This window comes from Kogia breviceps, chromosome 14, assembly GCF_026419965.1.
Source record: "Kogia breviceps isolate mKogBre1 chromosome 14, mKogBre1 haplotype 1, whole genome shotgun sequence".
In the NCBI taxonomy this organism is placed as follows: domain Eukaryota; kingdom Metazoa; phylum Chordata; class Mammalia; order Artiodactyla; family Physeteridae; genus Kogia; species Kogia breviceps.
Window position 1 is genome coordinate 9,488,846 of NC_081323.1, and position 15,445 is coordinate 9,504,290.

At 46.5% G+C, this 15,445-nt stretch overlaps 1 protein-coding gene across 4 annotated transcripts in view; it reads left to right on the top strand.

Moving 5' to 3' along the window:
• Nucleotides 1-2,434: 2,434 nt before the first annotated feature.
• ZFP64 (ZFP64 zinc finger protein) overlaps nucleotides 2,435-15,445 on the top strand; it is an 81,509-nt gene continuing 68,498 nt past the window's right edge. For 2 of the 4 annotated variants that reach the window (XM_059038946.2, XM_059038943.2), the window contains exons 1-2: nucleotides 2,435-3,101; nucleotides 5,960-6,199. In XM_059038946.2, coding sequence (XP_058894929.1) covers nucleotides 3,056-3,101; nucleotides 5,960-6,199 — 286 coding nt within the window. In that variant the 5' untranslated portion in view covers nucleotides 2,435-3,055. The remainder of the gene's footprint in view (nucleotides 3,102-5,959; nucleotides 6,200-15,445) is intronic. The other 2 variants (XM_067012470.1, XM_059038944.2) reach the window with 1 other exon arrangement.

The following is a 15,445-nucleotide window of genomic DNA, read 5'->3' on the forward strand; positions in this document are numbered from 1 at the left end:
GCCAGAAGCTGAGGCCACAGTGGGCCCTTCTGGGATCCGGGGCCATAGCAGAGACACAGCCACTGCCACCCAGATAGGGAGAGTGGGGGAGAAATACTCTGGTTTCTCCCTTGCACCCATTAGGCAAACCCAACAGGAAGCTAGAAGCCCCAGGAGCCTGGAAATTACAGACAGGGGTCAGCTCCCCTGACATGCAGAGCTGAGCAGGGTGGCAAGGAACGGATCAAAGGGCAACAGACTCAGGGTCAGCTCACCAGCCTCGGTTAAATTTATAGGTGAAACTTTAGGCCAGAATTTTCTGTAGTCCTTTTGAGGGAACTGAGTGGAGAGGTTGCTGACACAAATACTTCTGAAAAATGCAAAGCTAGCCATTCTTGTTAGCCTTTGTCTAGGAAAATAAAGGAGACTAAAAAGGTATTTGCATACCAGTTACCACACAACTTAAATGGAATCTATAATTTTTCTAGATTCTGTCATTGTACTACACTTTTGTCTGCATGTTTACTGAAAAGGAAAAAATGCTTTTATGTAATAGTCAAAGGTTTGCTTTAATAGTTATCTTCCAAAGTAACCGTGATACTAATCACCCATCCATCCATCACTTTAATTTAGATACCAGGCACTTTATAGACGCTGGTGTACAACAAGGAAGAAAATAAAAGTTTCTGCCTCGAGAACTTAAATTTTAGTCAATTGTGCATGGTTGCCATAGGAAACTAAATTTGTTTAAATGTCTACTGTCAAAAAAATTTTGATCACTTGAAATTATAAATGATTTTGTTAAGAGAAGGATATCTTTGCTCACAAAACTTATGACAATTAACCCAGTGACTATGGCCTCATTATTCTTGTTATGATTAATATTACCAGAATTTTTAAAATACTGTGTATTTTCTTAATAATTGAAGAAAGCATCTGGAAATCTCCTGCCAGGAATCATTTAATGAAGGATATAATTCTAACTGATTGACTTTGAAGCATATGCAAATCTCTATTCTTCTAGTTGTGTTTTTTTTTTTTTTTTTTTGCGGTACACTGTCGTGGCCTCTCCCGTTGCGGAGCACAGGCTCCGGACGCGCAGGCCCAGCGGCCATGGCTCACGGGCCCAGCCGCTCCACGGCATGTGGGATCCTCCCGGACCAGGGCACGAACCAGCGTCCCCTGCATCGGCAGGAGGACTCTCAACCACTGTGCCACCAGGGGAGCCCCGGAGCCCCCTCTTCTACAGTTTCTGATACTTGCCCTCAAGGATTCTTAACTGAGTTGGTCCTTTATTGGCCTTTTGACTGGAGGAAATTTATTTAACCTTTAAGAGGCTCAGTTTCTACATCTATAAACTAGTATGATAGTGTCTATCTCTGTGTTGTTCTGAGGATTACATGACATAGCACAGGTAATACAGGTAATTCCTTGGTAGAGATTTTTAGTCAAAAGGAATATTTAAACCATGGCGGGGGCCGGGGGGTAAATCCCTTTTTCTATCAGAAACATGTTGGAAATTTTGTATAAATACATTTTATTTGAATGTAAAAATTCAAACACATGCAGCACCAGGACAATGATCTAGGGGAACTGATAGTCAGTCTTGATATCAAGAAGTAATAAGGAGGAGTGGAGACTGGGGTAAACTGGAGAAGTCAGGCTTCATCCAAAAGAGCAGCTTCTCAGACCCAGCCAAGTGCTACCATGTGACATTCCAAGTCCAGATTGGAGTGCCCACTGAGGCAAAGAGATTTTTATTTTTAATCCCACGTTCATTAGGATTTATTGAATGTAAGGGACAAGGGAAAACAGGTAATAAACAAGTAAATTGTCATCTACCTCTATAGACAGATATACAGATAGACTGATGGATTGATAGATAGATACAGATAGAGATATTCCAGATATACAATGTTAGGTGTGATAAGTTCTAAGAAGATAAAGCAGACCAGAAGGAAACAGGGAGCCATTGGGCGGTGGAGGAGGGAATGCAGGATTAGAATGGGCTAGCCAAGGAGGGCCTCTCTAAGGACGGGAATTTGAAATCAGGACCTGAAGGGGTTATGGAAGGTGGCAGGTGGATACAGAGGGAACAGTAAGCACAAAAGCCTTGAGGCTGGAGAGTGCTTGGGGCTGCCGCCTGAGGGAAGGAGAGAGTCAGTAAAGAGATGAAGTCAGGCCACCGGTCAGATCAGGGAAAGCAGCGTCCACCAATAGCAGGAACTTCACCTTATAACTTAGAAATGCTCATCCTCGGGCCTCACCCTACACGCACTGAGTCAGAAACTCTGGGGTGGGCCCAGCGGTCTCCGTCCTAACAAGCTCTCCAGGTGGCTGTGATGCACAAAAAAGTTGGCAGCCCCCCGGAGCAGGGGGTTTACAGCGATTGATCCCAGTTGTTACTCGGGCACGTGATCACGGTCCTCTTTATTTCATTAGCTGGGCAGGGGACCCGCCCAGCGCTCTGCTGATTTGCCGGGCGCTGACGCTCAGCCGGGGTTCACCCCAAGCCCGCGGCGCCCCGCGCACCCACCCAACTGCAGCCCGACTCGGTCTTCTCTGCAAACCACCCGGGCGACCCGGGGGCGACACGGCTGCCCGGCCACAGTGGGGACCAGACGCCCAGGGCTGCAGGTGCAAAGGCGCCAGAGCCGGGGAGGCCAAACGCGCCGGCCCAGACCGCAGGGGTGTGAGCGGGGCGCCGGCTGCCGCAGCCCGGGGTGCGCATCCCTCGCCGGCCGTGGTCGCCCAACCCGCGGAGACGCGTGTGCGCCATCCGGCTCCCGGGGGATTCCGCGGGTGCAGGGCCTCGCGGCCCGGGTATCGGGATTGGCCCGCTGCTTCCCCCGGGAGCCGCTGATGCAAAGGCAGGTTGGGGCGGCCGAGCCCGGCCAGCGCCCTCTAGGCAGCGGAAGTGGAGCTTGCTTTACATCCGTCCTCCCCGCCTCTCAGAGTTGGGAGAAGGAAGGCTGGGGGGTGTGGAAAAATAAAAGGAAAAGTCCTTGCACCATGTAGATCCTGCGGCTCCCTACCCTGGCACCCCGGCCGGCCGGGGACCTCCCAGTCTGCGGCCATGAACGCAAGCAGCGAGGGCGAGAGCTTCCCGGGCTCGGTGCAAAGTAAGTGCTTTTCCGGGCGCAGCGCGCGCTCCGGGGCCCAGTGCGCGCTCCGGGGCCCGGGCCCAAGCACGTCTGCGACGCAGCTAGCAGGCCCGGGGCCCCGAAATCAGGGTGACGGCCCGGAACCGGCGTCTCGGGGACCGCGGCGGGCGCGCCGTGCGGGAGGCGCCGGAGAGGGCTGGGGGGGGGGGCCCAAGCCGGCGCGAGGGGGGGCCGCTCTCCAGCCTCCGGAGATCACTTTGAAGTGAATGGTGGGGGAGGGCATGCCGATCAGACAGTCGTCACCCCCTTGGGGCATTCCCCGCCCCCCGGCGGAGTTTGGAGGTAGATTTGGGGTAACCGCGGCAACGCTGATGGGAAAACTTCTGTCTCGGCGGCCCCAAATTCTGGAAGTCTGGGGCTCGGGGACTTTCACGAGGTCTGCCGGCTTACTGCAAATCCTTTTCCACATTAAAGGTGGAGATCTGAATGGGGAACGGGGCTGTGGTCGTTTTGAGTTTGGGGTTCATTTTAATTTTCTTGTTGAGGACAGCCTTTTTCAAGTCCATGGTTTCGCCCGGAGCATTGTTTCCCAAAGTGTGGACCAGGGACTGAGCGCAAACCAGCCACCTGGGAGCTCGAGCGCTTATTTTAAAAAAGAAAAAAGGAAAAAAAAAAAGCTCTCTGCGCCCCACCCATCAGGTGGCGGTGTGGGCTTGAGGGGAGGAGGGTGGCCTTATCCAGGACGATTCTGATGCACATAAAGTTTGAGAACCCCTGGCACCTAGTAAGCGCTTAGCATGTTAGCTGTTACTGTTTACAGTTTTGGAGACATTGGTTCCCAAACTTGGCTGTGTATTCCATGCATAACTTGTGAAAACTGCGTATTTCCCTAAACCTCAGCCCGCATTCAGCCCACCACCATTATGACTTAGTATCTCCGAAGTGGGGCTCAGACGTGGCCATATTTAAATAAGCCCCCCGCCCCTCCCCCTTATTCTGATTCGGAGACAGGTTTGGAGAACTGCAAAGATAAAGGAATTCTTTTTGTTGGTGATACGCACAAATTGTGCCCATTGTTTGTTACTGGGTCTCAATTAATACAAATTTTCAGAGGGGATACTTTCAAATTCAAATAGGGCACCTCAGTAATAACCCCACCAGGTGACATGCTGGGGGAGAGGATCCCCTGTGCTGGTCTTTTACAAGCACCATCTCATTTAATCCTCATAACCATCGTATGAAGCAGAAACTTCTCCCCATTTCTTCCTGGGTATCAGTCCTATTTGATCATTAAGGAATCCTCAGCGATGCAATCACTACTACATCTCTTGGTTACTTGTCTTCCTCTTAGCTTGGGCACCTTAGTAGCTACAGGAAGGCAGTGTTCCAGAGGAGAAGAAAAGTGTCCATTCCTTCCATCCATTGATTTTGGTGTTTGCAAGATGGCTTATAAAACATTACCATGCTCCGCCCAGAGGATCTCTTCATAGCAAGTCAACCAAATTGTATTTCTGCACAGAGATGTCTTGTCTTGGTTGGAAGGGGGAAATTGGACGTAAAGCAAATATTTTATAAATTTTCCAAAAAAGATTATGATGCATGGATGCCAACCATACGTGTACAAAGGTAGTTCTCGCACTGTTTAGACTGGGGAAAATTGGGAATAATATACAAACCTTATAGCTACTGAGAAATTATGAGACTTGGAAAACATGGAATAATGTGTTGTCATTAAATAATTATTTTATAGAGATTTTAGTGATATAGCACAATGCTTGTGCGATAGCATGTGGGAAAAAAGATTAATTTACATTGCACTAGGATCTTAAACAATTTTAACTGAAAATGATGGAAGAAAATATTTTGTAATGTTCATGGTACGCATGGGTGGAAAGATTGTGAGTGACTGCCCTCCTTGCTTCTTCTCTTCCAAATTTTCTGTTATAAACATGAGTTTCCTTGTAATAAGGCAAAGGCATTTTTAAAAGTAAAAATTAAGGTAGTCATATTAATTAGAGACTTATTAATTGTATTTCTTTATTTAATAAACATTTATATAGCACTTTCTAATATAGTGCCAGCACTGTGGTAAGTGCTTTGCAAATGTTAATACAGTATTAACTCTTTGTATTATTACTATTGTGAAATAACGCCTCTTGTCAGTTAGGAATAAATTTTGGTTACAAGTAACAAAACTGAACTATACTGGCCTAATGAGAAGTCTAGAATTGGTTGATCCCAGGGTTGATTCTGGGGATCAGGGAAGTAAGCTTTTGTAGAGATCTTAGCATTTATCTCATGGTTACAGTGTGGCTGCAGAAGGCCCTGGCATCACATCTGCATTCAAGGCCAGAAGAACAGGTGGACAGTGTTAACCATGTCAGATCCCTTTTTATCACAAAAGCCACACTTTTCCCAGAAGCTCCTCCATCATTGTGCTGGAGGGGTTCCCAAGTATGTAGTGGACCAAGATTATTAAGACTAGTGGTTCTCATAATGGGTAGGGGGTTGGAATGGTGGGGGCATTAGTTTTCATAATGACTGGGAAGTACAACTACCTTTTAGCTGGGATAGGAGATGGCTGCTGGTCCTTTGACATGTAGGGTAGCCCTGCACATTGGAGAACCTTCTCACATAAAATGCCACTGGTGCCCCTGTAGTCAATGATCAGGAACATCACTTGGGTCTGGGTACATTGCTGCTAGGGCAGAACTGGAATTCTGTTTGCAAGAAGAGGGCAGTGGAGTAGATATTGGGCCAGCAACTAGCTATGTCTGCCACCATGCCCTTTTTTTTTTTCTTACCATGAATCTGGTTTGTGTTGTAATTTCAAGCTGTTTGGAATTAATCTGTGACTTCCCCTGTGTCCCATGGAGTTCCAGGTGGCACAACAGTGCTGGTTGAGCTGACTCCCGACATCCACATCTGCGGCATCTGCAAGCAGCAGTTTAACAACCTGGACGCCTTTGTAGCTCACAAGCAGAGCGGCTGCCAGCTGACCGGCACGACTGGGGCGGCGCCCAGCACAGTACAGTTTGTATCAGAGGAAACGGTGCCTGCCACCCAGACTCAGACCACCACACGGACCATCACCTCTGAGACCCAGACGATCACAGGTAGGGCTGGGGGATGGGGGAGTCACTTAGAGTTGGCCTGGCTATGTCCCAAACGCCTCTACAGAACTTGTTAAAAATATAGATACTCAGGGCCAACCCCCTAGGGTTGCTGATTCATTATTTTTAACAAGCTCCACTGGGAAGCCAGCTGCCCAGCCAGGTTTGGGAACCGCTAGGTTAAAACATTAAGTGGTAACAGTTATAAATTGTTGTCATGTGGTAAACAAAACAAACAGACAAAAACCAGGTTTCTAAAACAAAAACCTATATACTATGAAAAAAATACAGGAATGGTAAAAAGGAAAAGGTGGTAATTTGGGGTGGTGGGAGTGTGTGATTCCTGAATTTGCATTATTTATCTAAAGGGACAAAAAAAAATGTTTACATGGTTTTTTTTTTAGTTTTTAAATATATAAGCAGGCGTTGATACCTCCCCTCCCTGTGCTACCAACCAGGAAAACAGAAAAGTTCATCCTAGTTCTTGGTTGTGTCCAAAATAAATTGCAAATGGATCTAAAATTTAAATGTGCGGCAGAAACTGCAAAAGTTCTAGAGTAAAAATTATACACACGCAGAGACCCAAACACTTAAACACACACACACACACACACACACACACACACACACACACCCCTATACGTATACCTATATAATCTGCCTTACGGGACCAGACAGATGACTTTAAAAATAGGAAGTAAGCCATTTTTGAGATAGTTGGTAGACACACTGCTGGATCCGGTGGGGAAATGGAGAACGTATTTGTTAGCTAAAGGCATTCCAATTTTTAAATTAAAAAATATATTTATTAATACTGTGCCTGCCAAGGAAGACAGGTTGTGGGATCCCTCCCCCAAAAGAAAAAGAATCATGTGTTGAGGTTGCAAATAAAGCTACCATTTTTCCAAAGGAAAAACAATGTATAAAAAAGTCTAAAGACAACTGGGAAAAAAATAGCAGCACGTTGAGTGACTTAGGCCTAATGTCCCTCATATATAAAGAACTCCTAAAAATCAATAAGAGAACCAAGCGGAAAAGTCAGCAAAGGGCAGCAGATGATATTCAAGAGCCACTAAACATAAAAGGATGCTCCATTGCGTGAGTAGTTAAAGAAATGCAAATCAAATACTGCTTTCCTTTACTTTCTGGAGATGTAAATTCATATAAACTGGGCAATTTTGTGATATCTTTCAATCTTTCAATCTTACATTTAAAATCTTCCACATTTTAAAATGTACAGAAACATGTTTACCCAGTAAGTGCACTTCTAGGTATTTATCCTATAAAACTTGATAAACAAATGTACATGGGTATTTGCTTAACTTATATACTGTAAAGAAAATGGAAACTTTGTATGTATATGTCAGGAGGAAATTAGATGAATAAATACCAGAGATGAATAGTGAATAATAATCTAGTAATTTATTAGATGAATAAATTCAGACAGTGTAATGTGATTTAACATTGAAAAGAGAAGCTAGATCTCTGTACAGACATAGATTCTCAGGGTAAGTGTAAAAAAGCATATATATGCATACATACATAGTATCATTCACGGAAAGCTGCTAGAACAGGAATGAAGCGAGTAATGTTAATGAGAGAAGTAAGCTGTGCATAAGGCATTAGGGAATGGTGAGGACTGTGGTAAAGTAGAGAAAGCTGCTCTTTGGATCCAGTCAGATATTTGGGTTTTTCTGAGAAACTGAAAAATGTAAAACTTCCGAAATTTTAAAACTTTGTTGGCCAAACAGAATACATCTGTGAGCCTGATTGAGCACACCAACAGCTTCTGGCTTGTTCTCAGTGTTTTGCAAGCAGTTAATCTGGAGCTGAGGTGTGGAGAACATCTGAAGTGGGGGTACCAATTTTCACCCTATCAGTTGTACATTGGTGTGGTGTCTGAATTTTTCAGCAACAAGCAAAGTTTTGTGGTTGTTTCCTTAATGCCTCCAAAATAATGTTTCTGCTGAATTCCTTAAGCATTGAAATATAATTGATCACCTCACAAACTTTAATAAGATTACCTTGAGGTCTTCCCACTTTCTCCCGAATTTAATTCTCATTTTAAAGGAAGTCACCAAGAAGATGTTAAAACTGAAAACCACCTTAGAGATGAGCCTGGTACAACCTTCTCATTTTACAGCTGGACAAAGTAATGCTGCAAGTGGGGATGAGGCATAGCCAAGGTCCCACCACAGGTTCAAGACGGTCCTGGGACATAAGTGCTCTGGCCCTTACCCTCGTGGTCTTCTCTCTGAAGACCCTGTGTTGGGTTCCCTGTCCTCAAACTCCCAGTAACCCCACACACTGGGTGTGAAGCCTGGGACACAAGGCCCCAGCATGAGGAGACCTCAAGGCCTACACTTTATTTGTGGCCATTGCATCTTTCTGGGTGCTGAGCCTTTGCTTATGCTGTTCTCTCTGCCTAAAATACCTTTCCTGCCAGGCTGACACCAACTGAACCTCAAAACTTTAAGGTTCATGACAGACTGCACACAGAGGATCTGGCTTCATCTCAGGACATTCCCCTCCCCTCTGAATTGCAATAGCCTTGATGAGGTCCTTTCTGTTTTCCAAATGTGCCACATTTCCTCAAGCCTGGGAGCCTTTGTATGTGTTTTTCCCTCTGCCTGGAACTGACTCAATTCTTAGGCGTGTGTCAGAGCTGGACTTAAAGGCATTTCCTCAAAGAGCCCCTCTTTGACCGCACACACGCATGCACACGGTTCTCCCAGAGCAGGTCAAGTCCCAGCACTTAAATGATTATTTGCAGAACAAACTTCAAGGTCTGTCCCATCGCTGAACCTTAAGCACCATGAAGTCAGGAGCTGCACCCCTCGTGTTCACCGTGGGTCCCCGGCACCATATTCTAGGCACTTATTCTTTGTGGAGTGAATGCACAGTTGCCCAAATCTCACATGCATCAGTGAAGCTGACCCCACGCCAAATAACTGCCCCTTCTTTTGTCCTAGTTCTTTGCTCAGAGATGGTCACCCTCCTCCTAGCATTTCCACTTCCCTGCCGTCATTGACTCTGGCCATGCCTCAGTTTTGCCAACTGACCTCTACGCTCAGGCCACGCCTGGAGCCCTCTTTGTGCCCAGCTCATGATGGTACCTACTGCACAGAGTTGACAGGAGCTCCAAGCTCCAGAGACAGACTGCTGGACATTTATCCCAGTCTGCCATCCGGGCCTGTGGACAAGTCGCTTACTCTGCTTAATATTCCTCATCTGTAGAAAGGGGTTATAATGGTACTTAATATTATTAGGTAGTAGAATTAGGTTCCTAATACCTAATATCATTGGGTTATTGTGAGGACTCTGCAATAATCCACACGAAGGACCTGGGACAGTCATCTCAATAAAGGACCGCTTTTATTAATGCAGAGATGAACGCGTGGGGTGAGATTTGCAGGATGCCGAGTCTCTGCCTGGTCCACAGCTGCTCTCCCTGACTGTGCCTGCATTTCTGCCACAAAACAAGCAGAATCTTGCTTTTTTTCCCTTTCTTTAACACTGTTTAGTTTGGCTTTCTGGGCCCAACTTCCCCCAGATTGGGGCTTCAATGTTGCACTAGCCGCAGTTTCCAGACCTACCTGTGGACCAGGATCCCCGGGGAGCTTGTTAAAGATACTGGTGCCTGGGCTGCACCTCTGAACCCAAATCGCTGAGGCTTAGGCATCTGCATTTTTAACAAGCTCCTGGGGGATTCTGGGCCTCGACCCAGTTGGAGAGTCGCTCACTGCCCGAAGCCACAGTCTGACCCCTCACCCTGGCAGATTCCTCCAGAGACCCACACCCAGTTATTGTCCAGGGCAGTTTGTCCCTCTTCAGTCCTTGATTAAACCAAACCCTTCCTCACTCAGCTCATATGTCTTGTCTCAGCCCAATAATAGTTGGATGTAAAGTAAAATTTATACTCTTGTCTGCTAGCTTTGAAAGCTGCCTACTGTTTGGCAGTTAATTTAAGAACTTTTCTATAAAAGCAGTAAAATTAGATATTGATGCTGGCAAAAAAAAAAAAAATTAGCATCCTACATGCATTTCCTAAGTTCATGGCTTAACATCATGGGGCTTTGGAGTCAGGTCCCCAAGTTTGGTCTTGGCTGCACAGGGCCTTAGGAGCTGTGTGACCAATGCAAATTATAATAGCTCTTGGTGTCTCATTTTTAAAGTGGGGACAAGAATAAATAGAAAGGCCACAGAATTTGGTAGTGAAGAGTCTAAGGTCCTGAGCCAGACTTCCTGGGTTCAGATCCCAGCTACGTCACTTGCTAACCAGGTAACCTTGGGCAGGTGACTTAGGGTTTCAGTGTCTTCATTTCCCCAGCTGTAAAATGGAAGTAATGATGGTTCTCACCTCAGAGGGTCCCAGCCGGGCTGCCATGGGCACCTACATGGAAGACACTTAGAGCTGTCAGGGTTAGCTCTCATTACTTACCGAGTCAGGGGCTGTGAAAATTAAGTGAAACAGCACACGGAAAATTTTGCACAGGGCCTGGCCCGTGGCAAGGCCCCAGCCAATATGAGTTGAATTATCACTGGATCTAGAATGATCTTTCCCACCTCTTCTGCTTAATTCCCACTTTTTTAGTTCCCAGGTTAAAAGTCACCTCCACCTAGAAGCTAGCTGTGATTTCTCCCTCCCCACCACCCCTAAGGTTAGGTTCTTCACTGCTTCCTCACCTGGCACGTAGCACAGTTGCAATTAATTTGTTATTTCGTAACAAGCAGTCTTTAGCCAGAAAAGTGAATTCAGACCTCCTGGGGATAAGGCAGTGGCAGCAAATGCAACAGCAGATCCGCTGTGATGGAGAGGGGGCGGGCCTTTGGACAATAAGCAGAGGAGGAGGAAAGCAGCCCCTGAGAGCCAGGAAGCAGCATCAGCTAGGCCTTGGTGTTGCTGGGAGCTGGGCTGACTCTCGCTGGTGGGCCGTGCTGTTCTCCCGTTGAACGCAAACAGGTTCGCAGAACGTCTGCATGAGACGGGGCCACTCTGATTGTGGTGGGACAGAATGAAAACAAAACCCCTCTGTCATCCTACCTGAGCCACAGGATACCAGACATCCCCTCCTCCCCACTGATCTGAGTGACGCTGCTGCTTTACCTGTTACAGCTTTAGCCTTCTCTGCTTCTCGGTAACAGTTGCTCAGATATCAAATCATAGACTTGTCCCCACTTCCCGACAGCCTCCAGTGCAGGCTTCCTTGAACTGTTCCCCCAAAATCATCTAACATGGGCCCCAAACCTCTAATACTCTTTACGCCCTTTCTAGCACCCTCTTACTGATACCCTCCGCGGCTCCCGTAGTATGAGGTTTCCTTCATTATAATGACTAAGCAACCTATCCAACTACAGGTGTGTCCCTGGTGGTCTTTGGCCAGAGGTCATTGGCCTAGGGAAGAGCCAGCCCACCTAGTTGATTTTGAAAGCCTTAAAAGAAAATTCTGAAAGCTCAGTTTGGCCTGTGGGCCCCCAACTAGTAGTTTAACATCTAATTTACTGGACTGTAAATCAAATCTCCCTGGAGCAGGAACTAATCAGTCTTGTTTTCCTGCCACCCAGCACCAGGCCTGGCACATCCTAGGCACTCAAGAAAACAGTTACCAAGTGACTGCAGGAAAGGGCAGCTGTAAGGATTAACTTCATTAATGTGCATGAAGTTCATGGCGTGGCGCCTGCCCCATCGTCGGGGCCCAGTGAGGGCAGCTCTGGGACTGTCGTGTGCCGGATGCTGGAGCCGAGATAATGGAGATGCTTCCCTTGGGGAATTCCAAGTTCATCAGGGAGGGGAGGGGAATTTAGTTGTAAGACATACAAACCCAGCCATCTGTGACAAGTACAGCCTTGTGCAGAGAGTTCATGGAGCAGATTGGTCCCAACAGGGAAAACCAAGGGAAGAAATGATGAGTGAGATCAAACGTATAACAGGCCTTGAAAATCTCACCTGCCTTGGGGCGGAGGATGGGGGGCGGGGCATTTCCTCCTGGTGGTCTGGAGGTGGAGAAGCTGATCTGGCTTCTGAAGGCGAGATCTGATAACGGTGGCAGGAGGTGACACAGGCAGTATGGGGTAGCAGCCCTGCTTTGATCTGGCCTTTATTGTGAAGAGCTGGGGAGCCACTGAAGGTTGCCGAGCGTGTGAGCAATGTAGTGAGACAAACGATGTAATGATCTGCCAGGAGCATCTGGCAATAATAATAATAGCTGATTCTCATGTACGGCTCATTATGTGTCATGTACTTTTTAAGTACTCTATATGAAGTAGTTTTTCACGACTTAAATTGTTATGAATTTAAATTTAACGTTTCATTTTTAAAATTAAATTTTCACAACATAAATTAGGTACTAGGAATTATTATCCCTGTTTTACCCATAATGAACTAAAGCGCAGAGGAATTAGATAACTTGACCAAGGTGACAGAGCCAGAAAGGGGCAGAACGGGGCCTGAAAGCCAGGCTGCCTGGCCGAGGAGTCTGCACTTGACTGCACCCCGTCACCTCTTAGTAAAGTGCTCATTGCAGTGTTTCTCAAAAGAACCACATGGAGCTTTGGTGCAAAATGCAGACACCCAGCCCCCTCCCTTAAGTATACCATCTGGCTGGGTCTGAGCAGGGTCCTGGGAATCTGGACCAGCCAGTGAGGGCTTGGGTCAGTTCAGATGCTTTCAGTTGCTCTTAGCAGCACTAAACCACAAGAGGGCTGGATTGTAAAACATTCCTTATCTCAGGACAACCCTCAGCCCTGCCCATGGATGGGGAAAGGGGCGGCTTCGCTTTACCAGAGAGGAAATGCTTCTCCAGAAATTCTAGATCCCATTGGCTAAGAGGCCCCGTTCCACTCTCTTGGAAGAAGCCAGGCCAGCAAGGGACAAGGAAGAGGAGCTTAGCAGTGGAATCCAGTGCCAAGGCCCCTCTGGACAGCCACACTCCTGCCACTACCCTGTTAGAATAGTCTAGAGCAGGAGTTCTCAAAGCTGGTATGCAGAAGAATTACATGGAAAACTTGTTAAAAATCAGCTATAAATATACCCAACCTATACGTAGATCTCGGCATCAGAATCTTTGGTACATGATCAGTTTTGAGAACCACTGGACCAGGAGGAGAAAGACAAGAAAGGTTGGAAATCTTTCAGTGGCAATGTCAGGCACATAGGTGCTTCTTTTTTCAGAATGAAAGTCCACGTCAAACCACATATCTTGGCCCCAATTCCTAATTTCAGGGCAAGGCGGTCTGATTGGTCCAGCTTCTGTGCAGGTGTCTGCTTCCAAACCAATCAGCTGCAGCAGAGAGAGGGGGTGAGGGTCACCTTTGGGATGGGGGACAGATGGGCTGATGTGCGGGGGCAGGTGTGGACCACATTCGGGAAAACCCTTTGGAAGAACGTGAGAAGACTTTTCCTTACAGAGAGAGGTGGATTTTTCTCCCAGCAGGTGAATTCTGAGTTTGCATTTGAATCAAGACCCCTAAGTGTGAGTCCTAAGCATGGCCTATATTGGAAGAAACAGGAGCAAACAAACGATAGATTTGACAATATGACAGTGAAGCAATTTCTTTAATCTGTAAAGATGGGGTCTTCCCCAGTGACGCAGTGGATAAGAATTCATCTGCCAATGCAGGGGACACGCGTTTGATCCCTGGTCCAGGAAGATCCCATGTGCCGTGGAGCGACTAAGCCCGGGTGCCACAACTACTGAGCCTGCACTCTAGAGCCCACGAGCCACAACTCCTGAGCCTGCACACCACAACTACTGAGCCTGCCCTCCAGAGCCCATGTGCTGCAACTACTGAGCCCACGAGCTACAACTACTGAGCCCACGAGCTTCAACTACTGAAGCCCACATACCTAGAGCTCATGCTCCGCACAAGAGAAGCCACCACAATGAGAAGCCCGCGCACCGCGATGAAGAGTAGCCCCCGCTCGCCGCAACTAGAGGAAGCCCACGCGCAGCAATGAAGACCCAATGCAGCCAAAAATAAATAAATAAATAAATAAGTCTGTAAACATCATTTACAAGTCAATGAGAAAAACGTAAAAATTTAATAGAAACAGAAGAGCTAATAGCATGAATAGGCAGTTCATAAAGAGGTATATGAATGAATAAAATATGGTGAAAAAGAGATTCATCTTCACCGATCACGAAACGCAAATTAAACTAAATGATCTCATTTTGTCATGTCAAATGGTCTGTGTGATAGCCAAGGTGAAGGGGAGAATGTACATTGATTTAGATTTTCTGGAAGGATCTCATAATTCTGAATCACCAAGCAATAAAATGACCATTCCATTTTGACCCGGTTCTTCAGCTTACAGGAAGGCATCCAGAGAAACTAGAGATAAGTTAAAATTTTTAGATAGGTATTATTTATAAAGGTAAACACCTAGAAACCAACTCATTGTCCAAAAAGGGGGAATGGTCAATGTAACTGTGACAGCCAGCATGACGGCATATTATGTAGCCGTAAGAAATTGTGTTTTGGGTGAATGATAACGTGGCAGAATGCTTTCACATAGCAAAATTGTTTAATAAAATTGCTTAATTGTTTAATTAAAAAAAAAGAATACAAAACAATTTAAGCCATGACCCCAGTTTTCTACTTTTAAAATCTATATACAAAGGCTACATGAGCCATTTGGTCCATCATTAATTCAACCCATGTTCTCTGAGCCCCTGCACTGCCAGCATCTGTGTGAGGTTCTGGGAAACAGTGATGGAGAGAAACAGGTGTTGTCCTCACCTGTCATCCAACCAAAGGAGGAGAGGATGGTCATTAAGTACTTTCCCAAATAACTAGTTAATTACAGTAGAGATAAGTACTTTGGGGGAAAAGTACAGTATTTAGTGAGCATATCATGCAAGGGGCTATACTGCCATATGGGGACAGCACTGCACAGGTTTTCTTTGCTTCTCTACACTTTTCTGTACTCCCTAGAGTTTCTACAATTGGTGTTTACTTTTGTTTTGAAAAAATAATACATTTTTAATTTTAAAAAAGAGAAAGGGATTTTTTAAATGGAGTTTTTAAGTCAAAGAAGAGAAGAGGGGGCTTCCCTGGTGGCGCAGTGGTTGAGAATCCTCCTGCCGATGCAGGGGACGCGGGTTCGTGCCCCGGTCCGGGAAGATCCCACATGCCGCCGAGCGGCTGGGCCCGTGAGCCATGGCCGCTGAGCCTGCGTGTCCGGAGCCTGTGCTCCGCAACGGGAGAGGCCACAGCAGTGAGAGGCCCGCGTACCGCAAAAAAAAAAAA